The sequence below is a fragment of the Penicillium solitum genome, assembly GCF_028829755.1.
Source record: "Penicillium solitum strain IBT 25940 chromosome Unknown utg000003l_segment0_segment0, whole genome shotgun sequence".
Lineage (NCBI taxonomy): Eukaryota > Fungi > Ascomycota > Eurotiomycetes > Eurotiales > Aspergillaceae > Penicillium > Penicillium solitum.
Window position 1 is genome coordinate 3,652,192 of NW_027072123.1, and position 24,446 is coordinate 3,676,637.

Genomic DNA, 24,446 nt, shown 5'->3' on the forward strand with positions numbered 1-24,446 from the left:
AATTCAATAGGGTTGTGGGGGGGGGGGGGGGGGGGGGGTGATATACTACGCGCTAAAAATGTGGGGTTTGTCGCAAGACTTTTAGCACAGGATGTATCTACAGATCACATCGATCTCCAGAAAAGGTTATATAGCGGCCGATCACACCCGGCGCTGATTTGAGCACATTTGCGCAAGTACATAGTGTTAGTCCACATCTTCAATAAACATTTCCCGCAAGTTCCACTATTTACTCAATAAATCCAATATCCCCTCCGTTTTCGGGCCTCATAGACATTAATACAATTGTTAGTGGACTTGGCCATATTCGAACCAGCAAATTAGAAACATGCCATTCGACCCCCAAGGTGATAAATGGTCTTGGTGAGACACCTCCTGTCTTATATCTATACCCAGACCGTAGAAAAACTTACTTACAAACCCTTCAAAAGTCAATCCTGTATTCGGGGCCACCGCTCATCCAAATGCGCACACTATGATCGACCGATGAAGAGAATCCCCAAGGCTGGACGTCCACTGGCAAAGTGCTCGCACCTCAATGGAGTTGATTGTAATTGTCGGGAGGTTTGGGCGATTATGGTTCCACTTGCTCCAGGTATGTCATGTCAGCAGAATGGGATCGGTAATTTGGATTCGACGTAGATGTAGTAACATCTGTCGTTTCAAATAGGGTCGATGGTTTGCAGTCCAGAATCCGAGACTCAGCCGGCACAACAGCAGCAGGTTGATCATGTTTATACCGAGGGTAGATGATTATTTGGGTTATATCAACGGACGCTCTTGTTTTATAAAGGAGTTAGGTAGATAATGAAGCATGCATGAGAATAAGATTAGCATGTCAATAGCGGCAGTTCTAATAGCCCATCTTAATCAATAACTAGACACCAATCCGCCTCTGTGGAACACTACGCAGTATTACACAGTGCGAGGTAAAGGGAGCACAGCTAGGACTTCACCAGCAATGAAAACACCAATCACCCACCATGACAAGTCCCTTCCTGCCAGGTAGTTCCCTGAGAGAATCTCCCAAGAAGCAGTTCTCCCACTAGGACGCCGAAAATCACAGTAACGAAGACGCCGACGTTGAATGTCATCACGGATAGCATCCTATCAATATGAATAATTAGTTGATCATTCGATACATGATACACATGTAGACAGCTGTAGTTAGGTGTAACCACCCACAAGAAATATCCAATCAAAGCCCTAGCACACTCGAGCAACGCGCATGTCCCGTCTTTTCGGAAACTCCACGTTCCACTGGCCTTCCATGATGGGAGTAGGCGTTTCAGTGAGGTCCTATTCTGAAGGCCGCCCTTTTTGAGATGGCTTATTGACGCATTTCGTGTTTCATTGTGGTTATTTGAAACTGGTAGAGTCTCTTCGTCGTCGTCCTCGTCCCCGTGCACGCGCATGTAGTCTGGAAGAGGACTGAGCTTTGCTTTTCGGATGTTTTGTCGTGTATTTACTGGACGGAGAAGTAGAGTTTGAGGGGAAGAGGTATTCTGGGACCAAGATTTCTCGAGTTGGAATTTGAGAGCGCCGAGGAAGCGGTTGAAGATGGCGAGGACGAATAAAAATGTCAGCGTTAAGACGTACTGTGTCGTGGTTGAGGTTGTCCAGCCTGTGAAGAGGATTGTGATTTCAGTGGAGGCCGAAAACACTGATGGCATGTTCATATCCATATCCATAATTGCGCCAGGGCATTCACTCAAGGTCGAGTCGACAGCGTTGTATCACTTCATGTTGAGGGTGTGGTTGAGAGTGGGAAGTCCTGTAGGCAAAAAGCGAGAGAAGACTAGACAATCTTCTTTACTTATGCGGCTTTAGATGCATGAGGTAACTGTTGGGTTCATTTAATAGTGTAATCCTAATCTTCTCAAATAAGATCATGGAAGCATATAAGCGCAAATCCCCTCACCTCCACATCAAATGTCTCAACCGATGTTACCTTACAGTTTGGCGAATTATAAAAAGAAGAAATTGTAAAACAAAGCCTTGATATCTTGCTTTTCAAAAATCATATATTGCAAGTCAGTTCATTCATTGACTTCAGGTCTAATCATATTTCACAGGGGAAGAAGACTGGAACGCGCCAAAGCAGCGGCCCTCTAAACAAACAGTGATTAAAAAAGAGTCTGGGGAAATTCATAAATGGACCACCATGAGCCCAGCGCTTTCACTTCCTATCATATCATGCCTGTCTGTTGCTCACCAAACCAAAGTGCGCATACAGATACAGGACATGCACATGCGAACGATCGTGGATATAGAGTCAGAGACAGAAAAAGAAGATCAGAAATCGAAAATCTCATGAGCGGCCGTACCGTGTCTTTCCGAAGGAGAAAGGCACGTAGCGGTACTTAATCATGTGCTGGATTTGTCGTCGCACTGCAAAAAAGGATCGAGTTAGACATCATCTCCACCACAAAATGATACAGGTATCGTATCGAATACCAATCGAAAAGGGGAAACATACTCGTCAGCACAAACAGAATCATCCAGTAAACAACCAGGACCGGCCAGAAGACGGGGATATCGAAGACGGCGAGCCAAGAGCAAACGAAGCCGATGGTGATGGCGCGAGTGGCCGAGTGCCAGAACTTGAACTCGGGCAGACGGCGGATGAAGGGCCGGAACTCCTCGTCCTTCTTGGTGGGGAGGCTGGGGGATCCGGCGTCACCGTCCTCGAGACCCTCGTCCTGGGTGAGAGACGGGTCGAACTTGGGAGTCAGGAAAGCGAGGAAGAGGTTCAGGAGGTAGATGCCGAGTGTGTAGGCGACTGTGATTCAAGATTGCGGCGTTAGCGGTTTGTTTATCCAGATGTTTACCGCGCTGTGGACGAATGGCTTTCGCGTGTTGGTGCATCGAAGCGCATCATTTTCGCTTCGCTAGTTCCATTTTCAGGGGCTCGATGAAGTCTTACCGATATACCAGCCCTGCGCGAGGAAAATGCGCAGGAAGAAGAGGAACAGGAGCACGCCGGAACCAACCCAGCGGTAGGTTGTGTACGGGGTCGAAGCATCGAGGTAGGCTTGGTAGTGCTGCAGTTGACATGTTAGCATGCATATTCATCAGACTATTGCGACGGATCTCAGAAATGATGGAGCCAAAGACATTGCGCAATGCCTTTACCCCTCACGAGACACTTACTCGGGTCAGTCTAGAGGTGTGCGCGGACACAGCTGTGAAGGGCGACTGATCGGGCTCAGGGACATCCATGATGAAGATATTAGGGAGGATAGGCAAAGCACAGGCCTAGACCACCGAAAGAAAGAAAGGAAAGAGGGAAAGTAAAGGAAAAGCGGTGATTAAGATAAGCTGCTGAAACCAGACATTCCAGGACAGGCACTGCGCTTCCTTCAGGACAGAAAAGTGTCCACTGCAGACTGGCCAATCAGAGTAGAGATGAGTCATCAGCCACATATGGGCACGTGATATGTGGCACAGTTGCTATGTGGCAGTGCAGTGACATAAGACAGACTAAAAGAGGTTAGTCCCTTCACGTGTACCTCGGGACGGTTAACTTCGGCGTTCAGTCGGTCGCGGGGAAACGGGCCATCTATGATGGTATCGCGTAACTACTCTCTCTCTCTCTTCTTTCTCTGCATAATTCAATCTCAATTATCTGAATAAAATTAATTGTCCTTGTCTTCACATAGCACAATGTTTGCCCGTCAATGCACTCGTCTGGCCACTTCGCGGTCATCGGTCCCCTTGACTTCCTACCTAGCCCGAGTCCGGGGTTATTCTTCAGCTACTGGTAGCTACGAGCACATCCTCACTTCGACCCCCAAGCCCGGCGTGGGATTGAGTATGTACCTGCAGTCCATATACCACAGGACACATTCTCATTCTCATTATTATTCTAGTTACCCTTAACCGCCCCAAGGCCCTCAATGCACTATGCACTCCCTTGTTCAAGGAGCTTAATGAAGCTCTGAGCAACTACGACAATGACAAAAGCATTGGCGCGATCATTATCACAGGAAGCGAGAAGGCCTTTGCCGGTATGTAAAAGCTCTATCTACACTCTTCACACACCATATATATTCCAGTCACTCCGTCACCCTAATCACAATATACATCAACAATATAATGACACACCAAACCCACCACAGCCGGCGCCGACATCAAAGAAATGGCCCCTCTAAGCTTCTCAGCTGCCTACAGCGAGAACTTCATCGCTCCCTGGTCCCACCTCGCCACATCAATCCGCACCCCAGTCATCGCCGCCGTCTCCGGCTACGCCCTCGGCGGCGGCTGCGAGCTAGCTCTGATGTGCGACATCCTGTACTGCTCCGAGACTGCCACCTTCGGTCAGCCAGAGATCAAGCTGGGCACCATCCCCGGCGCAGGCGGCTCTCAGCGCCTGACCCGTGCCGTCGGCAAGAGCAAGGCCATGGAGCTTATCCTCACTGGAAAGAACTTCAGCGGTAAGGAGGCTGGTGAGTGGGGTGTTGCCGCGAAGGTTGTGCCAGGTGGCAAGGAAGAGTTGCTGGAGCAGGCGTATAAGACGGCCGAGACCATTGCTAGCTACAGTCGTGTGGCTGTTGTTGCTGGTAAGGAGGTTGTTAATAAGAGCCAGGAGTTGTCGCTCAAGGAGGGTGTTGAGTATGAGAGACGGTTGTTCCATGCGCTCTTTGGAAGTAAAGATCAGAAGATTGGTGAGTTGGCACTTTGTTCTGCTGAATGGGTGGGTTTCCGTTCGGGGTTTGCTAACGATTATTCTAGGTATGACTGCCTTTGCGGAAAAGAAGAAGGCTGAGTGGTCCCATGAATAGATAATGGTTGGGATGAACCATTTGGAATGAAGAAGCTGGATTTTTTCATTGCCTGCGTGTAATTCACGATGTTGGAGCTGTAGAATAGCGGACTCGTTTATAGCCCTGACAGAGAGGAGTATCATCTAACGCACTTCCGGCTATAATTATTATCTTCAACCTCATCAGAATAGAAGTGGAGATATGAGAGATTAAAGGCTTCAGTTTACATGGTGTATTTGACCATCATATAAAGATATTAGATTAATGCTATTTGCTGAAAAATGCTATGTACATGCAAGAGTGCCTATCAATTTCGGGCCCAGAAGCAGAATTAGTCGTAAACATAAGACACATCGCATCATATCGAACCGTGATTTTTCTCCAATTGGCTCTCATCAGTTCGGTTGTTCTTCTCCGCTCGGTAATCATCAATGACACGGCCCTCAATGGTCTCATCGAATACGTCCACCTGGGTCGTCGAAAACTTGCGAGCGCTAATACCGCGCTCGAAAAGCAGATCAAGCTCGGCGAATGAACGTCCGCGAGGCTCGGGGACGCGGAAGTATGTGTAAATGATACACAGGAAGCAAATGCCACCCCAGAAGAAACCGGCGTAGTTGCCCCAGTTCCAAGCGCCGGGGTTGAGCATGTAGGGGGTGAGGACGCCGCAGACGATGGCGACGATGTTATACAGGTTGCGGCCGAGCACGACTGTCTTGATTTGCAGTCGGCGGGTGGAAAGCTCGGCTACAAGGGAGAAGCAGACCGTGCCAACGGTCAGCTGGTAGAACAGGGCCCAGATCAACATCATGGCACCCGTGGCTAGGGAGCCCTGCTCTTTGTGCTCTTTGGGAACAAGACCAAGGAAGCCCATGACTAATAGCATGGTGCACAGACCACAGAGACCGTACAGGTACAACGTGCGTCGGCCGATTCCGAGTGTCATAAGGAACCACGATCCAAACACGCCAACCATGTTGATGCCGTATTGACCCATAGCAAAGGCGTAAGAGTTCGAGGAGCTTAACCCAGCCTGTTCCAAAAAGTAGGTCGAATAGTTGGAAAAGGAGTTTCCACTAAGATTTTGAATGGCCCAGACCATGCAAACAATCTCCGTACGGCGGAGATCGGTACCCCGGAAGCAGTCTAGGTAGCTAGCACCTTTGGTGATTTTTTCCTCCAGAGCGGTAGTGTGCACCATCATAGAAACCGTCTCATCGGGATCAAAATCTCCCTGACCTTTGCTTGTCAAACGCACAAGGGCCCGCTTCGCATCTTCAGTGCGACCTTTCCGAACCAACCACCACGGGGATTCGGGGGCAAGCCAAATACCAATGAAGAGCGGCAGCGGCCACATCCATTGCAGTCCGTATGGAATCCGGTAGGCCCATTCGTCAGTCCGGCTCAACATGCCCTTAATCACACCGATTCCAATGAGCTGGCCAAGACCCCAGCAGAAATTGACATAGGTAGTCAAATACCCTCGCAGCGCCACAGGACACACCTCCGAGGCGTAGGTAATCGTCAAAGTCTGGAAGACACCCCAGGGAACACCGCAAAGAATCTCCGCTGCCAGCAGGGTTTGCACATTCTGGGCCGTGAAGAAGATTGACGTCCACGCACTAACAAGTATGAGACAGGCCATAATCGTGTACCGGTAACCGAAGCGTTCCGAAGCCCAGCCATTGATGAATAAACCGATGATTTCGCCGCAATAAGCACCGTTGCTCAGGCCTGCTTGCCACTGTACATCCAGAGAATTGTCAGTTCCATCACCCAAAGAGGCAAATGCACCTCACTCCCAGATATGGAAGGCACAAGCACCGGGGGAATTGGTCGGACTTACCGCTGCGGATACTTCATATTTGCCATTGGCCAGTGGCTCACCATACTTGCGCTTGAATTGCGGGAAGGCATAGAAGTTGTTGACCAAACTAATATCGTACCCCTCCATAGCAATGCAAGTGGAGATGAGCACGCTCCAAAGCACGGCCTTAGGATACAGCCGGATCCCCTGCATCAATGTCATGGACTGTTCCTTCTCTGTGGCTGCCTTTGCATTTTGAATGACTTTGGTCATGGACGAGTCCGAGGCGGGTCCCGGGGACGAAGAGTAACCATATTCGGGGGGGTTATCCACCGGCGTAATGGCATCTGGGGCCTTGGGTTCGGCCATGTTGGATAGGCGGAATAACCGAGGACACTGGGGGGAAATGGAGGGGGGGTTGTTGTCTCGAGCAACTTTCGATATGGGGTTGAAAGTTGAGCTGGTTCGGAAGTCAGGGGAAAAAAAATCAAAGTACCCACAATGCTGGGAGCATTGCACGCGAGCGCTCCAGGGCGGCGAAAAGTCCCCTTGACGCCTACCGAGGGTAAGTGAATACTGCGGCCGAGATAGAAGGGCTAGACAAAATGAGGATAAAAGCCAATGATCCGAATTGGCGGGGGGAACGGGAATTCGGGCTCGATGCCTCCAAGCGCAAATTTTCGCGGGATGGGAAGCTTGGCGAGGCCCGGATGGGGTAAGTGATGGGTCATGGTCACCACTTGATTATTTGAGGTTTTTAATGGTGTGACTGGTTTTTATTACTCTGTATTCTAGGATATTTGATCATATAATTCAGAAATTATTCGTACAATTTAAGATCTACAAAGTGACTACCTATGTACAGGGGTCTCACAACCCCACGTGGGGGAACTATAATTCTTCGGGACCCCTTGCAGCAATACGAATAGACTATATCAAGGTTACTCTCTCTAACTCGGAATTGGACTATTCTTATTGGTTCATATCTATCATATTTATTCTACTTCCTCGGTAATACTCGGGGGTAATGATTTGCATTCGAAAAGAACCAACCACATACACTCTTGATTTCATGGACAGAAACAGATACCTTTTAACACTAGATGTGAATCCTACATTGACCCCAAAATGCTATAATATAGATGCGTACCGCTTGCACTTGGACGACTTCGTTTCTTGGAAATTATTTGATCAACAATGCTATTCGAACTTCGAGGCTTAGTTCAAGCAACAATGCTCATCTCTCCGTGGAATTCTTTCATAGACCTTCTTTGATCAACCTGGTTCATTCTAGTCTTTACAGACAATGTGTATTGGTCCAATTTATCTTTCAAAGCCCGCTTTCAACATCTAAATATGTTTCTTTGGCGACTCGATTAATTATAGTTCTATTCCTTCTTTCAACCGTTTCTTAATCTATAACAAGGCACTTTGTTACAGTCTTGTAGTTTCATTGATTACTAGCCTCAAAGATTCTCCGTGTATATAAGACAAAATCTGTTTCTACAATATACTCAACATTTGAGTATCCAACCAGTTTAATAGCAACCAACATATACCAGCTCGCTAACAGCACCCAATTCACCAATAATAGCTAATAAGCAAAACAAAATGCTCTGCAATTGAATAGTCCAAGAGCTAACCATACATACAGAAATGCCTCGCAGTCATCGTTCCGGAAATACCTACGTTCCCCTTCCCTCGCCCCCTCCTCGCATTCCAGCTCCTGGTGTGACTACAAATCAGCAGTATCACCTTACAGGTAACATGGATATCCCTACGGGCCTCGCAGGCAAGATGGTTGCCGAATGCCATCTTGAATTTATAAGTTTCGGCAACAATAGCCATTGTGTCCTCCGACTAACATTCGTACATCAACTGGAAGACAATACCCCATACGCACCTATTGACACCAGGGGAGTTGTCCTGGACCTCGAAGGGGTGATCTCACAAACCTCCTCAACTTCAGGTGAGCTACTGCTGTGTACCTTTGGGTACGAGGGTCCGCATCAAAGGTCGCTCCACTTTTTCCAGATACCCATGGGCCGCAATAAAACAGTTGGGGATTGTGTTAGGATCATTCGAGATTCTAGTTTGGTGCCTTGTGATTTTGATCACTTGAACGATAACTTGGTTGGGTGTAGAGATTTTGTGTGAGTTTGTCTTCTATTTCTGATATGATTTTGGGTTATGCTAACAACATTGATAGATCGCAATTGGTTTATCGATTGGATGCAAATAGGTTTCTGAGGCTTGGGAGTAACGCTAACACGGTTTATAACAGGTTCAATTATAAGTATAATAATGCTCCTCTGCCCAACAGTCGTCAGCCTAGTCCGGTGTCATATGCTATCTTTTCACAGGCATACCAGCATGCGGCTATAAACGGGATCAATTATGCTACTGGACCGCGTGATTTGCCCATGATATATTCCCCTTGTTTGATGGGATTTAATGCTAACGAGATATTGATGGGCTAATTCTTGCCGTAAAAGAAGAAAGTGAAACAAAAGGGCATCAGCATTGAATCTATTATATAAAATCCATGGATTTGATACGTCCTAGTCAGTCGATGGCTTAGTCCACGGGTGTTCGTTGCTAAGCAGTTTCTAGGCTGCTCATTTGATTTGGACAATATATTTTTAGTCCCGAAAAGAGAATATAACCAGTTTTTTAACCTTTTACAAAACAATTTATGAGAACCTCAAGATGATACCAAAGTAGTATAGAATAATTCGTAAATCGTCTTCAAGTTGTTGAAATAGCTAGATGCAGTGATGTGGAAGTGAACCCACGATTATTTTGAATATGAAAACGCAAGAAATTAAAAGCACATCTACAGACGCGCTGGCGGGGCACCATTAATATGGGCCTCCGTAGCAGACTGGATGCGAGCACCAAGATCCGGATTAACACGACGGAACATCTCGTAAGTAGCCTTGCGAACACGCTCATCGGCGCCGCACAGGTGACCAGAGATGTTACCGACGAAGTTCTCCTGCTGGCCGGGGGTACGACCAAGGACCTGCCACAGACCGTTAGCCTGGACGTAGTCCTCGGAAGTCACAGGGTACTGCTCGGCGATGACAGCACCGGACCACTTCTCGTGTTCCTGGCTAGGTTTGACGGGCTTGTGGGCGAGGGGACGGAAAGTAGAGGGGTAGTTAGGGTTGGCTCCATAGTTGCCGTTGACATTCATGTAGCCATCGCGGTGTGAAGGGTTGAAGGCCTTGAGCGGGCAGTTGACGGGGATCTGCTCGTAGTTGCCGCCCAGGCGGTGGCGGTGCGTGTCGGGGTAGGAGAAGAGGCGGGACTGAAGGACTGGGTCGGCGGAGGGCTCGGCACCGGGGACCATGTGGGAGGGGGAGAAGGCGGCTTGTTCGATCTCGGCGAAGTAGTTCTCCGGGTTCTTGTTTAGGGTGAAGCGGCCGAAACGGCGCAGAGGCACCTCATTCTGGGGCCAGACTTTGGTCAGGTCGAAGACGTTCCATCGGAACTTCTCAGCCTGCTCGGGGCTCAGAACTTGCACGTAGCAGGTCCAGGAAGGGTTCTCGCCGCGCTGGATGGCCTCGAATAGATCCTGGGTGTGCCAGTCGGGGTTCTCGGCGGACAACTTGGCTGCCTCGTCGTTGGTGAAGGTCTTGTTGCCCTGGTCAGTCTTGCAGTGGATCTGGACGTAGTTGAAGGTGCCATCAGGTTTGATCCACTTGTAGGTGTGGCCGGAGTAGCCGTTCATGTGACGGTAGGAGTATGGGGTACCGCGGTCACTGAACAGGTGCATCACCTGGTGGACGGCCTCGTGGTGGGTAGAGAGGTAATCCCAGAACATGGTGGCGTCCTTGAGGTTAGTCTGCGGGTTGCGCTTCTGGGTGTGGATGAAGACGGGGAATTTAGCAGGGTCGCGCAGGAAGAAAACCGGGGTATTGTTGAACACCCAATCCCAGTTGCCCTCCTCGGTGTAGAACTTCATGGCGAATCCGCGAGGGTCACGGGCACTGTCCGGGGATCCCTTCTCACCACCGACGGTCGAGAAACGGGTGAGCATCTTGGTCTTCTTGCCGACACCCTTGAGCATATCAATGATAGTCTATGCATTATTAGCCTCGTTGTTCTCCGCGGAATTGTAGAAGTTGCTCAGGTGGTACATACGAGATCGCTAATATCATCGGTGACCTCAAACTCGCCGTAGGCGCCAGCACCCTTGGCGTGAACCACGCGCTCAGGAATGCGCTCACGGTCGAAGTGTGCCAGCAGATCGATCAGGTGGAAATCTTGCATCACAAGAGGGCCGTTGGGACCAATGCGCTGAGCAGCCTGGGGATCCATGACCTATATATATCTGGTTAGACCTTGCGATTCAGGAGGAAGTGAGCTGGGCGTACTGGGCAGCCGTTGGAGGCCGTGTAGACCGGAGTCTCATTGTAGCGGTAGGTTTCTGCGAAAGAGAGGGTATTAGTTGGTGTTTCAGGCTTTGGTAGGGGAGGTAAGACCTACTAGGCTCGTTGTCTTGACCCATGATGGCAGATTGTCTATGGGGAAGAGAGAGAAATTCCTGGGAGTCCCGTTTGGTTTATATAGGAAAAAAAACAGCCTTGTGGAGAGCCATGGAAAAGTCCAAGGCTATGGCCCCACCAGCTTTTGATATGGAAAATAATCCACTGTCAATTGGTCCATTCATAATCTACTCTCGATTTCGATATCAGCAAATGTTGACTATATTTATGTACAATACAAAATATCTCTAAATGTCACGGACGTGGACATGCAGAATGATATCCAATCGCAACCAGGCCGATCTCATCCTATCGGGTTCACTCCCGGAAATTGGAGAACGGGACAAGCCCTGGAGGAATAGCTTTGTAAATGGACTGCGGCTAGACCAAGAGAGAGAGATTCCGGGGTGGTCAAGTCGTTTTCTCCCAATTTAGCAGTTCGATCCGAGCTCAAGCTGTCAGAATCTGTTCTGTCGGAACGATCCGAGATCGGAAAGCTCCGGGCTTCCGACCCCGGAGCTACGGAGTTGGCCTTCCAGACTTGTTGAGTTACAGGCAAGCCGATCAACTACAGTGTTGTATCTAACGAATTCATTGAAATATCTGATTGTCATAGTATAGTAGCAACCGAAACCTCCAAAGGTCAGTCCCTCCAAGGTGTTGCGCAAGGCCCTATGCCTCGGCAAAGCACCTTGAATAGTGCTGCCCTTGGAGTTTGAGACAAGAAAGTCAAAAAGGGCTCAGTCGACTTGTGCTCACACAGAGCCTTGAAAACAACAAGAAAAAAAATAAATCCCGAAACAAATGCTCGCTTAGTGCGCCAATCGTATATCTTATCTTGTATATCGCAGGGAAAGGAAACCCCGAAGCAGATTGAGGTTTGAACAAATCATAAAAGTGGATGGGTATATCTAGCGCTTGCGGCTTCTCAAGAGCCCACATATCAATTGAAAGAAAGGGGCACCAAGAGTATGCTGCAAGTGCATGCATGGGGAAGGTATGGGGTTTAGCTGGTAGGAGTGGGCACCGAGGTGATCGGAGGCATGTTAGTGGACTCATCCCAGCATCCCCACAACCTTCCCGGGGTATGACAGGTCGCTGAACTGGGCGAGGCATTCTTAGCGGTAGTCGTGGCTACCGTGCTAGTTTCGTCACGGCAGCCAAACCACCCTGGATCGTGGCAGCTGGTCGTTGCAGTCACGGTGGGCAAAGTGGCAGTCACGGTGGGTGCTGGAGTGGCTGTTGTGGTAGGATCATTGCACCCAAACCAACCAGGAGTCAGGCAAGTCGTAGTAGTGGCAGTGCTTGTCGGTGAAGTCGTAGTCGTGGTCGTAGTCGTAGCGGTTGTGCTTTCATCCAGGCAGCCCCACCACCCGGGGGTCTTACATGTAGAAGTTCTGGTGGGAGATGCAGTAGTGGTGGTAGTTGTAGTAGTTGTGGCCTCAGACCCGTTGCTTCGGAAGAACTTCCAGAGTTCACAGTCGAAGCATTCTTCCTCTGCGACACATGAGGGGACACTGTCGTATTTCATAATCACATCAGATATCACGTTCTCAATCTTGTGGGTGCCAAGACCGACACGCCAGCCCTTGTCTGCCACAGTGTCATACGTGCACAGCTGTCCGGTGTGACATGCCGACTCCAGCGCATAGCCGCCCCATGTACAGATAGAGTTGATCCCATTGCAGGTTCCCATATAGATCGGGTCTGCTGTATGTCCAAAATGGTAGGATCCAGTGAACTGTCGCGACTGTGGAAATCGTGGGTCATACCCTGGCGGGCTTGGAAGGCCAAGTCGAGCTGCGGGTAATGCCTCTGGGACAGCCTCAAAAGTGACCACAGGCAACCCGAATGTCAATCCAACCAGACTTGTCATTGCACCACCTAGGGAATGACCGGTCATCCAAATATTTGCATCCGGGTAGATCTCGGTAACGTTAGAGTATAGGTCGATCGCTGCCTGGTAATACCGGTTCTCGTCAGTCATAGACTCGACGATGCATGTCAGATTTGCCGTGTATGTAGCACTCTGGCAATCGCAGGCCTGCCTCCATAGATATGAGCCTCCTTGGCCGCAGCAACAACTGAAGAATAGATTATCATTGACTTTATCATTCGTTGTGGTACCTGTACCATCGAAAAGAGCGGGCGAAGTGCCCTTCAGGGAAATGACAACAGTGCCGTTTGTCTTATCGGAGTAGATGTGCCCTCTCAGCCCATCCCTTTGCCAACCGAAGCTCCCCGAATAGTTGAACTTGCCATGGATAGTGTGCCACTGTCCTGTTCCGGGCTCCTCGATATAGTCATTTGCGGTCATTTGTGCAAATGACAAGACAGTCTGCTTGTCTGTAATATTCGGCCCAGGCACGGTATCCATGGCCCATTCCAGTGGAGACAAGGCGGCCGCAAAGCCCGAAGATCGCGCAGCTGCCAGGTGACCTTGAATCACTGGCAGTCGTCGGTCGACTAACCGTTGTATTGTGAGAGGACTAGATGAAGCAAGCAGAGAGGATTCCGATGCGATATATTGTTCTCCGTAGCCATCTTCGGATACAGTTCGGAGGCGAGTGTCTGGGTTGACGTCGAGTCTCGCATGAAGGGCGGGTTGTTCATGGGTACCTCGGTGGAAGATGTGGCGTAAGGACTATAAACGGTTATTACCGGTAACTAGGGTGAATACAGATTGCGTAGGGCATCTTACAAATTCGTGGGTGTCTGGTGTAGCCTCCGCCCCATTCAAAGGTACCTGGGGCGGGACGATGGGGACTTGTTGAGAGGGTGGATAATAGCCTGAGGCGGAAGCAGCACCTGATAATACTGCAGCTGGTAATAATAGGCTGTGGACGCTAAACTCAATCCATGAACGTTTTCGAGGCATGGTGGGTGTTGATGATGAGGATCAAGATCAAGGAGAAGTGCCCAGCTGAGTCTATCGCGGTTATCGGCGAGTCACTTATCAAGTGACGCACCTGGGCAGTGCGGAGAGCAATCTGCACGTGATGAGTACCCCCGTGACGTGACGCGATATCGTATGAATCTAATTCCTCGTCGAGGTCTTCTGAAATGATCATCAGGAGAGCAATGTGCTACTGCTGATCAGCTTTAGTATACTCCTTGTTTTGTATGGAGTACTTCCGATCGCTTTACTTCTGGACAACGAGCTTAGGCTAGAACTCCGGGGTCTCAGACGCGGATCTTGCACAGGCCTATCAGCTGCATCCGGGAGCGGAGACGCGCAATTAGTGCCTCATAGAACCCCATCGCCCCTGGCCTTAAAATGTCTGGCCCCTCCGAACATTTAGCACGGTCATTCACCAGAATGGGCAGCTCGGACGTGAAATCTCCCACGCTTGAGCAAGATTCAAAGACAGCACCTCTGTCCTCTGTCAATAATGAGGGGCAGGAAAATGGACCCGACGTATTCGAAAGACGGGGCTCCGCAGACTCTGGCACAGCAGCCGATGCCCAGACAGATGATGGCTTTGTGCTTTCAAGAAGCGTACAAGACCCCTCGGAGGAGCTGCCGATCGAACTAATCAGCCTCGCAGATCGGTAAGTGTGGTCACATTGGTGCCTATGCTTAACATTTATTCTGACAGCCATTTTTCCAATAGTTTCGTGAATTCCCTGAGCGCCAAAGTACACAACTCGCCTCCCACGATCGAGAAGATCTCCGAACTCTTCCAAGTTTTCTACAGCCGCGCCGAGTCCCACATAGCCACACATATTTCTGCTCTCATAGCTCGTATCAACCGCGATCTTTCGCCTCAGGTCCCTGCAAAGGCTACACGAGGAAGCGCACTGTCGAAATTGAGTAGCAAACGCTCTCAAGACGATGTCAGACTAGGAGCTTCAGGTCGCCAAATGTTGACTGCGTCCGAAGTAGCTGAAAAACGACAGGCTCGTAGAGCTCTTGAAAACAAACGGAGTGCATTAGAAGAGGCTGCCGAAAGAAGAGTCTGCGAGCTGGTTTACGATAAACTCTGGAGGCACAAAACCACATTGGATGATGTGCGGGATGAAAAATTGCGTTCCAAGACTGCAGCTTTGCTGCTGGTCGGCATTAATCTGAAGGACCTTGGGATTGATATAGACCTTGAATCAATCGACGGACAGAAGCAGGACGAAGCGAACGAATTTCTTTGTCAAGCCCGAGAGCATCTTGCGAAGATGAACGATTACAAATACCCTCTTGGAAAGCTTCAGCAGCTCGCAGCGGCGCACAAGGCCATCGTCGATGCTCTTACTAAACTTTTACCATCTTCCTCTTCTGCAGATGAGATTCTGCCAACGTTGATCTACTCGCTTGTGACGTGCCCTCCTGAAGGGATCAATATTGTCAGCAACTTGGTTTTTATCCAACGTTTCAGGTCTTCGAACAGAATTGACGGAGAAACGGCCTACTGCCTAACCAATCTAGAGGCCGCAATAAGCTTTTTGGAAAACGTCGATCTTTCCACACTGCGTGCCGATGAGCTGCAGGATGGACCTCTGAAACCCGCTAGTGAGACAACGACACCATCCGCAGAACATGTCGATCCTTTCCGGCCCCCCAAGGAGACTACAACCTTGGCTGTCGCCACTGTATCTGCATCGCCGGAACTATCAAGACCTGAAATCAAAGAACCCGCCTCCTCTACATTACCCATGCCTCGGCCCTCTGCCACACCACAGCAACGACGCCTCAGCAATATTTTCCAACCGCCTGCTAAAGTTCTTGGGGCTGCAAATGATGCTGTGCGCACCACTGCCGACCAAAGCTTGAAGAACATTGGTGCTACATTGGACAGTAGTTTCAACTTTCTGTTTGGTCGTCTGAAGGAAATGCAAAACATCCAAGGACCTGGCTCGGAGGGTAGCGAACCGATACTACCAAAGACATTGGCCGAGGCTCGTCGTCTAGTGAGCTTGCCGCTTGCCTCTGCCACCAACCAAAACCTGACCCAAGGGGAGCTCGCAGCAATCAACTCTGTTTCCGTGGATGAAAGTACACCCCCACGCAGTAGTTCAAGACTCACGGACCTTTCCAGCGGACCTACCCCTCGGGACCGGAGTGTGGACAGCACCCGAACCCAGGGAAGCGGTAGAAAGTCCATCACGACATCACTACGCGAAGATCTCACATCGACCTCACCCATCACCACTCCGTTAGAATCAATGCGAAACTTTGGCAACACGCTCAACCCTCTGAACCACATCCCGGGCATGATGAAAAGTTTTGGCCGCAATGCACCAGAGACCCCCAGCGGCAGGTCCGTATCCCCATCGGGACTGGACAGATTCAAGCCATCACCTGCCTCGACAGACGGCGCTAGTGGCCCCGTCAGCCCGCTCCCCGCCTCTTCATTGAAAATTGATCCTCCGATCCAGCGGTTCCTTGAGACACAGGATACGCGCGATCTCCGGATTGGGGACGTAGCTGTTCTACTGGAGGACTATAAGAGACTCGCTGCTGCACTTTATAAACCCGCTGCTGAGTCTCGATAGGTTTCTGTGGTTGGATCACGTTATTTCGTTTTATCTCCTGTCTATTGGATGCAGTGAGAGGGATTATTCTTGCATTATGGATCGATGGCGTTATTATATCTGGTATTCCATTTCATTTGGGTGAATAAACCTTGGGTTAAATAGCATAGTTTGGCGAGTGAGCTACGCATTGTCCATATCATACATCATTTTAACAAAATCAACCCTTCAGACTAACATTTGAAAGCGAAATTGATAAGCCCCCACGCAGGACCCCAGCAAAGAAACAATAGCAAAAAATTTATAAAAATTGAAGGCATAAAAGGGGTATTGAACATGAATAAATCAAGTCCCGCGGTGGGTAGTTTGGGGCATAACACAATCATCTCAAACAACATAAGGGTCACTGACAAGCCGCTATTCCTTACTCATGAGTGGCGCCCGCGCAGAACCTCTGCACCGCCAGTTCTCATCTCGGTCAATTTATTCGTCAACTCCAAACTTTGTGTTTCAACTTGGTCATGGCGGCGCTTGACTTCGCCTTCAAACACAGCAGCTGTGCGGCGGCGGGCACGCCGTAGGTTCCTCATTTCCGAAAGAAGATCAGTAAAACGGCCAATCATTTGGTCTCCGCAGTCTTCCCATTCATCCATAGTCATGTGGGACAAATAAGTTTGGCGTTCTTGGTCCGTCAGAGCCAACAGATGGGAGACGGCATTCTTGGGTTCTTGAGTATCTGGGACACTAGGTGGGTTCGGTGGCAAGGAGGGGGATTTAATGACGGGTGGAGGAGGGGTGGGTGATTTGTCAAAGGGCTCAGCTTGTAGCTCGGAGAAAGATTTTTGGTAAAGCACTTCTGGGGGGTAGTCTGCTTCAAGTGGTCGCTTTTTAGAGTGGATGACAGTGTTGCTGCGGCCACGACGCGACGGCTCGTGCGATTCGTGTATTTCGTGCGACTCGTGCACAAAAAACGGATCCTGCATGGTGTGGTCGACGTCTAGGTCGGTCAGACTCGTCATATCAAAGGCATTGGTTGAATGCCCGCCGCTTTCTATTCGTACATCTGCACGTATAGTGTGGTCGTCCATGCCATCATCGCTTCCACCGTCGCTGTCCTGGAACGATGCAATGCTAAGGGTCTGGCCAACATCTGGCGGAGGTTGAGAGTTGTGGCGAGTAGGTGATGCATCCAGTTGTTGGTCGAGTTGTTCCAGAAGTGAAGGCTTTGGTGGGCTGAAACGTGTCCTGGGTGGTGCTGACGAGCTGTGGGGGAGAACAATCTTCCTAGGCCCAGTAGGAGGAAGCATTTGACCCAATTTCCGCGGCTTAGACTTAGGTTGTGGTTTAGTCTGAGGCTCGGGGTCAGAGTCTATAGTGACAGGCTGCCGCGAAGAAGTTCTCTTTCTGCTGGCGGACCAGAAATTCTCCAGGCGCTTACTCAATGGCTCCTCGGTCGTACGCGGTTTGTGTGACGCATGCCAGTGTGCTTCGTCTGGCTTTTCGTTATCCCCGCCATCTCCACCAACGGACGAAGACATTTGGCTTCCAAAGTCATCAAAGTCATCTGAATCAAAGCCGGCCTTCTTCATGGCTTGGTCCCCCAGGCCTTCATACCAGTTAGACCCGTAAGTATGCCGTGAAGGCCGGGGCTGGTAGACAGAATGTGGATCGGGGTTGGTGTAGGCAGCATTGGTACTTGACGCTGCCTGAGATTTGTTGTCATCAAATCCGTAGACGCTAGTCCCCGCCACGGTTGAATCATCAATCGCCTCCACGTCTGTGTCAAACACATCCCTGTCCCGCTGCGACCCATGCGTAGGAAGATCGCGGGGCTGATTTGGGAATTGAGATGTACCAGGGAATTCTAGCGAGCCACCTCTACCATTGACACCTGGAAGACCTGAGTCGACTAGCTGGGTGACTGGTACCTCGACTCTGGCTTGTTCTGCACGTTGCTGGCGCGACTGGGTAGCTTGGTCGGGGGCTCCGCGAGCCTGCCCACCTTCTTTGGAGTGGACATAATCGCCAACCCCCATGATACCTTTTGGAGCCAGCTATTGTAGAGAGAACGAAGAAATGTGTACTTTTTTTGATGACGCTGAGAGACGATGAGAATCAGTCCATGGTAAGGTTGTTGGGCAAACGCGATATCGCCGCGTAGTCACGTGCCGATCATTTCAAATATCTCCAAGCCTCATCGACAGCAATTAGGGCCGCAACGACAGTATAGCGCCTTGTAGAGGCGGTGATCTCCAAGCATAGATACCCAACAACCTTAGCTTGCATGCTTACCTAAATTGTGAATACCACACCGCTAAGCCCACATAAAATTGTAATTCTTGATGTTCTATACAATTTATACAACGAACTCTAGTATACTAGCCGAGAGATGTGTTTAGAGATAAATCAGATGCAATTCATTGGGGGTATATTGGATAAAAGTTTACATGAGAAGTCCCACAGCAGAGGAACACCGAGATCATCTCAACCAGGACCTGAATCAGCAGAGTCATCATCAATATGAAGACTCTCCATATTGTATGCGACACTCCTGCCTCGTTTCTTGGCCTTCTCAAAGAGCTCAATCGATCTTTGGACTTCGGCTGCTTTCTTTTCAGTTGCAAGCCTGTGTTCACGTCTGGTCTCAAGAGAGCCTGGGGTTTCATCCATGAGCATCCGGTCGGGGTCGTCGTCTTGTTCGAAGTCTATCGGTAACGACAGCGCAGACAGCAACAAATCACCAACCCACAAACAGATCATGCCTCTGAGCTCCAGCAATTCAGGCGAGTCAGAGAATGGAGGAGACCCTAGGAGCTGGTCCATACGCGCGGCAATCTGCTGCGCCTGTTCTAACTCCACTGCCCTGGTTGCTGTTATGGCAGCATCTGCCTTGTTTTGTGACCTCCGACGGTGGCTAAATTCAGATTCTGAATTTTCGTCCTCCGAAAACTCTTCAGGCTCTTCTTCTTGGCGAAGAGCAATACTTTTCCTAGTTGCCTTGCTTTCTTCCTGGGTGATATACACCCAGAGCCCAAACATGGCAGGGTAGAAGTGCAAGGAGGAAATAGACTGTGGTGAAGATTTTGTGAATGGATGGTTGAGAATAAGTCGTTCATAATATTCTCTGGCTGCCGCAAAGCCCTTGGCTGTGAAATTTACGAGTGTGCTGTCCATCGTATTTGGCACCTTGCTGCTACCAGGACTGGCTGAGGTTTCCTGTTCATCACGCCGCAGCAAGATTTCAGCGCCAATGCCCCACCTTGCTTCGTTGCGGACATCCATTTGAAAGCCTCTGTAATCTTCGCGCAAGATCAAGCCCCAAGCTCGTCCGGCTCGGACATAATCACCTTGGAGCATACATCGATGTAAAATGGCTGTCAATACACCCATATGCTGGAAGCGGATGTTGCCTTGCTGGGCAGATTGAGGAGGGTAAATTGGAGGTGATAATGCCGCCAAGTCTTTGAGGTGGCGTGAGGTAGTCTCTCTTCTGAACTGCTCATCCTTATCTGCTTCATGGGGGAAATGGCCTTTCGGCAATTCTTGGTTGGACGGAAAACCGGCAATTCGGTACTGATGGGATTCATTCGGCGTCAATACCAAGGGAGGCCCAACGGGCTCAGATTCCGTAGCCGAGGCGATATCAGTTGTTTCTTCGCCATCTAGGTCGCTTTCACTCCACCCCACACTCTTTTTGCGTTTCTGGCGGTCATATTGAGATACGCGAGTGGCAGGCGGCTGGAGCCAAGGCGGTAGTGGTAGAGAAAAAACCGAAGACGACGGCGCAGCCATATGCTCAAGAGGGGGCGTATTACATGCGCCGCCAAAGAAAGTAAGAGCCGTAGCAGCCTGTACTAGGGTCTAGGCTATGATTTCCCCAATTGATGGTTGCGCATTTGTCAGAAAAACGGGTGGTGGAAGATGGCGGAATGTAGATATCATGCCTCAGGCACTCGAGCCGAAGCAAAGGAGGCAAACATCATCACTTATCGTCCTCTCTATCAACTGCTTGCTTTGATATGACTCCTCTACTCCTCCTTTTCCTTTTCCTCTAGTTCCCCCTTTTCATTTTGCTCAGTGGTCTTTCACCTCCGTTTCGCGTTTGCCACTCGCTGGCCGTTCCTTTCTGAGCGTGGTTACCATAGCTCTCCGAGATTCAGGGCTCGGCGGTTATACCACTCGGAGTGTGGGCTGTGCCTGGACTCGTCAGACAGTTTGAGACCTCTGGCCGCTGTTGCTCTTGTATTGGGCAGTGAAATTATCTTACGCGTTTCGTACCTGTCGCAAATAACCCGGTAACCGCCAACTCCCTGTTCGCTCTCCACTCCTTTGTTCCAAAGGTCCGACACATACGGCTTCTTCAGAACCACTACCCGAGAATCAACTGCATCGACCCTGTCAGCTTGAGCAAGAAATCAACACCTAATTCATACAACACTTAGATACTTTTACTTGTTATCTCCATCTCCTAGGTTCAAACCAAGATCATTACGGTCGCCGCTACTAGCCATATGGTCCTCGCGTGGCAATGAGCACTCGTTGACACTCTCTGTATCACTCCAACGGTCACAACTCTGTTACTATGGGACAGTCCTCTTCTACGCAACGTGATCCATCAAACACTGGCTTTCCGGCACACCTTGCACCTTTCCCGATACAGCGTGGCCCTAACACAAGGGATGAAAACATGAATCATAGACAGGCGGCCGAACACAACGGAGAGGGTGGTTTGTCACCCCGGACAGACATGGACACACACACCAGGAGCGACCAAGATATGGCATCCGACCGGTCAGGCCGGTTTTCCGCTGGCGGTTCGCAACCCATGCGGAGTATTGAGGAGGAGGACGGGCCCGAGTATGAACTCCCACCTCGCGAATACCGCACTGCGGCGTTTGCTCGAATGGCAGCACGAAGACAATCGACCATGTCAAGGCTGGGCTCTAGGCTTCTTCCCAATTCAGTAATTCGTGGACTCCTTAATAGTCAAGAGGAGACCCCGGCGGAGGGACATGCACATCGACATGGCCTAGTTCCTATGCCCGTCCCAAGATCCGAGACAGCCCACACCTCCGGTCGGTTCAGTGCGTTCAACTCACTCAGTTCCAGAGGAATTACTCGGCGCCGATCTGCTCGTGCGCCATACTTTATTCCACCCCGTGCGGAGTCTGCTGGAATCCCAGATGCACCAGCAAACCCGACATACACCGACTCTCCATCTCAAATACCCGAGCCCACAAGAGCATCCTGGCGTCGCAGTGTTAGGCTACAACGCATGCGCCATTCGATTTCATCTCCCATTTCTCACATGTTCGGCCAACCACACTCGGATTTGCGGCCTCACGAAAGCCCGGAACATCACATGTCAGATCCCTTATCTGATGACAGGGCTATGGATACACGTATGGACTTTGGCGAACCGCCTCATGAACTTGATTCGGTAGAACCAGCCATCCAGGCTGGGTGGCCGCCGGTAACTGGTTCATCTCCCGCCCAGCCGAGTCCTGCTTTGATGCGCCGATTGCCTGGGATTATCCGAGCGAGATCATCCAGAGTCCTCCGACGAGAGGAGCAAACACCTCTGTCAAGGGTTCTTCAGCTTGCCGCATCCGCAATTGCAGCTCAGTTATCCGGCACTGCCGGTCCTGCGCTGCCTAATATACAAGCATTGGGCAATGATGGGTTAGATGGCTCTTTGGAGAATTTCATCCAGAGTTTGCAACACGCGACTTCTGCGCAGGCTCAACCGCCTGCAGCTGGAGAGGGGCCGAACAATACTGGAAATGAAGCACCCTCACATCCTGTCAATTTCTTGCGTGTGTTCCGATTTGCCAATTCAGAATCCCCCACGGGCACAGGCACTCCAGGGCAGAGCGCGAATGGTGTCGGCGACCGTGGGACCCAAACCGATGGAATGGACATCGACGAGCCTACCGAAGGTGAAGGACGAACAGTTACACTTGTTGTCGTTGGGGTTCGGTCCGTCCCGGCTGGAAACGGAGGTAATACTGAACAGCAACAGCCTGCAAGTCCGGGCCCAGGCCTGGATGCTCTGCTCGGCCTGCCATTTTTGCCACCCAACGCTATCCCACGGCCTCAAGATGCCACTGATGAACCTACTCAACGGGGCGATGCGCGATCCAGATTGCATATTCCTCGGCAGCCAGGCCATGCAGGACTACACGCCCCTACCGGAGCTACAGAATTCCCACGCCCATCAGCCCCCAATCACTTCAGAAGAATGTCTGACACTGGCCCCCGCGCTGCATTCCCGTCCTACCATCCTTCTGGTTTCTCCGACAGCCCCCCGGGACCACATCCGCCCCCATCAACCCCAGCTGAACAGGGGGTGTCTGCGTTGTCCTCCGGCACTTCCACCCCCAGCCGTAGACCATCCTCTGCTTCAGCAATTGCTCCAGATGTTCTACCCCATCTCCATGAAGGCCAGGCAATGCCACCGACGGCGGAGACTTTGGAAGAGCCGATGACACTCAACACTGCTCGTCAGCGACGCCGAAGCGATTCTGAGTATGCTCGTCATCGAGCCCTCGGCTCTGGTGCTGTTCGACGTAATGGCATGGTTGAGCCCGATCAACCCCCACCAAGCGGAGGTCGTAGTTGGTTAATTTATGTTGTTGGAACCAACCTCTCTGAAAATCACCCGGCTTTGACGACACCAAGCCTTTTCACCGATGTAAGAATGCTCTACTCGTCTTTATCAGGAACCTGGTGGCTAATACTCCTTGAACAGAACCCAACCTACGAGGACATGATCCTGCTTTCATCACTGCTGGGTCCAGCCAAACCTCCTGTCGCCTCTCAAACCGACGTCAACTCCGCCGGCGGACTATTCCGTCTTGTTGAGTATGCAGGTTCATTGGTCGCCGAAGCTGTGGAAGGCGCTGGCGCCATTCAAATCCAAGACGGGGAGCGCTGTTTAATCTGCTTGAGTGATTATGAGGTGGCCGAGGAAGTTCGAGAGCTGAGTAAATGCAAACATGTCTTCCACAAGGACTGCATAGACCAGGTTCGTTACCGTTGCCCGTTATATTTCAATCTGTTCGATTGCTAACCATATTTCATAGTGGTTAACCACCGGTAGAAACTCTTGTCCTCTGTGTCGAGGCCAAGGCGTCAATGAAACCCCCAGCAACGACTCCAACACCGACAACCCGGCACCCAATCCTGCTCCTGCTCCTCCAGCTGCTCCAGATCGCACAGCCGTCTGAGCCCTTCCACCTCCTAGCAAGCATGGTTATCCCAGCCATGTGAGCAACTCCCAACTTTAACTTTTGAATTCCTCTCTCCTTTTAGCTTTAGCATGCAGCGTGTGCTTAGAACCTTTAACGATTTTTCCCCTCCACGGATATCCCCTTTGCATTTCATTTCTGTGCATCGACTTTAGGTGCTTTTATCATGTTGGGTCATTGAATATCTGCTCTCGGGGCCCGGAAACAAGAAACCCTCTTGGAAGATATCTCGGACTTTCAGCCCCGAGAATGTTAGTCTTTACGTCTATCAATTCTTGGTCTTCGTTTGTTCGGTGTAATATCGTAGATTTACACCCTGACTGGCCATACCCATGGTCCTATCTGGCCAGTAAATGTTCCGCTTATTGAAATCCATGTACAAACACATTATGACTATGCAGCCAGCCTGAGATACTTCTACTATCATAATTAATGCCGTTGATGTTCCCTGTCTACGTGCTCCGTAGTAGTAACTATCGTATCTCATCTACAGTCGGGAGCCGCTGCCCCGCGGCTAAATTAGGTAATCCAAAAAATCACCCAACTCCTTGTCCGCGGGGCTGGCTTGCGCCAGCGATCTTGTGCTATTTCATTTATTCCCTAAGCTTTGAGAGTAGCATCTGCAGTCTCACTACCAACGACAGTACTCAATTGACCTCACGGC

The 24,446-nt window shown here is 50.3% G+C and overlaps 12 protein-coding genes across 12 annotated transcripts; 5 read left to right on the forward strand and 7 right to left on the reverse strand.

Moving 5' to 3' along the window:
• Positions 1 to 974: 974 nt before the first annotated feature.
• Positions 975 to 1,691, reverse strand: N7455_005315 (copper transporter family protein; the record flags this gene model as incomplete). Its single annotated transcript, XM_040955448.2, has 2 exons — positions 975 to 1,107; positions 1,186 to 1,691. The coding sequence occupies 2 exons, from the start codon at positions 1,689 to 1,691 to the stop codon at positions 975 to 977; spliced, it is 639 nt and encodes a 212-aa protein (XP_040814176.2).
• Positions 1,692 to 2,311: 620 nt separating this feature from the next.
• N7455_005316 (Rer1 family protein) lies at positions 2,312 to 3,222 on the reverse strand (the record flags this gene model as incomplete). The annotated part of the gene is made up of 4 exons (XM_040955343.2): positions 2,312 to 2,391; positions 2,480 to 2,782; positions 2,927 to 3,044; positions 3,154 to 3,222. The coding sequence occupies 4 exons, from the start codon at positions 3,220 to 3,222 to the stop codon at positions 2,312 to 2,314; spliced, it is 570 nt and encodes a 189-aa protein (XP_040814237.1).
• Positions 3,223 to 3,644: 422 nt separating this feature from the next.
• echA (enoyl-CoA hydratase echA) lies at positions 3,645 to 4,955 on the forward strand. Its single transcript, XM_040955371.2, has 4 exons — positions 3,645 to 3,814; positions 3,873 to 4,010; positions 4,122 to 4,667; positions 4,735 to 4,955. Exons 1-4 carry the CDS (start codon positions 3,667 to 3,669, stop codon positions 4,782 to 4,784), a joined length of 882 nt encoding a protein of 293 aa, XP_040814225.2. The 5' UTR covers positions 3,645 to 3,666; the 3' UTR covers positions 4,785 to 4,955.
• Positions 4,956 to 5,124: 169 nt separating this feature from the next.
• N7455_005318 (putative MFS alpha-glucoside transporter) lies at positions 5,125 to 6,942 on the reverse strand (the record flags this gene model as incomplete). Its single annotated transcript, XM_040955474.2, has 2 exons — positions 5,125 to 6,510; positions 6,613 to 6,942. 2 exons carry the CDS (start codon positions 6,940 to 6,942, stop codon positions 5,125 to 5,127), a joined length of 1,716 nt encoding a protein of 571 aa, XP_040814211.1.
• A 132-nt stretch (positions 6,943 to 7,074) lies between these two features.
• N7455_005319 (uncharacterized protein) lies at positions 7,075 to 7,292 on the forward strand (the record flags this gene model as incomplete). Its single annotated transcript, XM_065605007.1, has 2 exons — positions 7,075 to 7,138; positions 7,165 to 7,292. 2 exons carry the CDS (start codon positions 7,075 to 7,077, stop codon positions 7,290 to 7,292), a joined length of 192 nt encoding a protein of 63 aa, XP_065461907.1.
• A 937-nt stretch (positions 7,293 to 8,229) lies between these two features.
• N7455_005320 (uncharacterized protein) lies at positions 8,230 to 8,627 on the forward strand (the record flags this gene model as incomplete). Its single annotated transcript, XM_065605008.1, has 2 exons — positions 8,230 to 8,542; positions 8,608 to 8,627. The coding sequence occupies 2 exons, from the start codon at positions 8,230 to 8,232 to the stop codon at positions 8,625 to 8,627; spliced, it is 333 nt and encodes a 110-aa protein (XP_065461908.1).
• Positions 8,628 to 9,409: 782 nt separating this feature from the next.
• fgaCat (catalase easC) lies at positions 9,410 to 11,089 on the reverse strand (the record flags this gene model as incomplete). Its single annotated transcript, XM_040955489.2, has 4 exons — positions 9,410 to 10,660; positions 10,723 to 10,902; positions 10,956 to 11,008; positions 11,068 to 11,089. 4 exons carry the CDS (start codon positions 11,087 to 11,089, stop codon positions 9,410 to 9,412), a joined length of 1,506 nt encoding a protein of 501 aa, XP_040814227.2.
• Positions 11,090 to 11,863: 774 nt separating this feature from the next.
• Positions 11,864 to 13,987, reverse strand: atg15 (triglyceride lipase ATG15). Its single transcript, XM_040955365.2, has 2 exons — positions 13,768 to 13,987; positions 11,864 to 13,710 (listed from the first exon to the last, which is right to left on the reverse strand). Exons 1-2 carry the CDS (start codon positions 13,942 to 13,944, stop codon positions 12,073 to 12,075), a joined length of 1,815 nt encoding a protein of 604 aa, XP_040814079.2. The 5' UTR covers positions 13,945 to 13,987; the 3' UTR covers positions 11,864 to 12,072.
• A 356-nt stretch (positions 13,988 to 14,343) lies between these two features.
• On the forward strand, positions 14,344 to 16,553 carry N7455_005323 (VPS9 domain-containing protein; the record flags this gene model as incomplete). The annotated part of the gene is made up of 2 exons (XM_040955354.2): positions 14,344 to 14,618; positions 14,681 to 16,553. 2 exons carry the CDS (start codon positions 14,344 to 14,346, stop codon positions 16,551 to 16,553), a joined length of 2,148 nt encoding a protein of 715 aa, XP_040814200.2.
• A 407-nt stretch (positions 16,554 to 16,960) lies between these two features.
• N7455_005324 (uncharacterized protein) lies at positions 16,961 to 18,568 on the reverse strand (the record flags this gene model as incomplete). The annotated part of the gene is made up of 1 exon (XM_040955465.2): positions 16,961 to 18,568. One exon carries the CDS (start codon positions 18,566 to 18,568, stop codon positions 16,961 to 16,963), a length of 1,608 nt encoding a protein of 535 aa, XP_040814133.2.
• A 448-nt stretch (positions 18,569 to 19,016) lies between these two features.
• On the reverse strand, positions 19,017 to 20,324 carry N7455_005325 (uncharacterized protein; the record flags this gene model as incomplete). The annotated part of the gene is made up of 1 exon (XM_040955366.2): positions 19,017 to 20,324. The coding sequence occupies one exon, from the start codon at positions 20,322 to 20,324 to the stop codon at positions 19,017 to 19,019; it is 1,308 nt and encodes a 435-aa protein (XP_040814092.2).
• Positions 20,325 to 21,114: 790 nt separating this feature from the next.
• Positions 21,115 to 23,761, forward strand: N7455_005326 (RING-H2 finger protein; the record flags this gene model as incomplete). Its single annotated transcript, XM_040955492.2, has 3 exons — positions 21,115 to 23,226; positions 23,284 to 23,559; positions 23,618 to 23,761. The coding sequence occupies 3 exons, from the start codon at positions 21,115 to 21,117 to the stop codon at positions 23,759 to 23,761; spliced, it is 2,532 nt and encodes an 843-aa protein (XP_040814080.2).
• Positions 23,762 to 24,446: the final 685 nt, after the last annotated feature.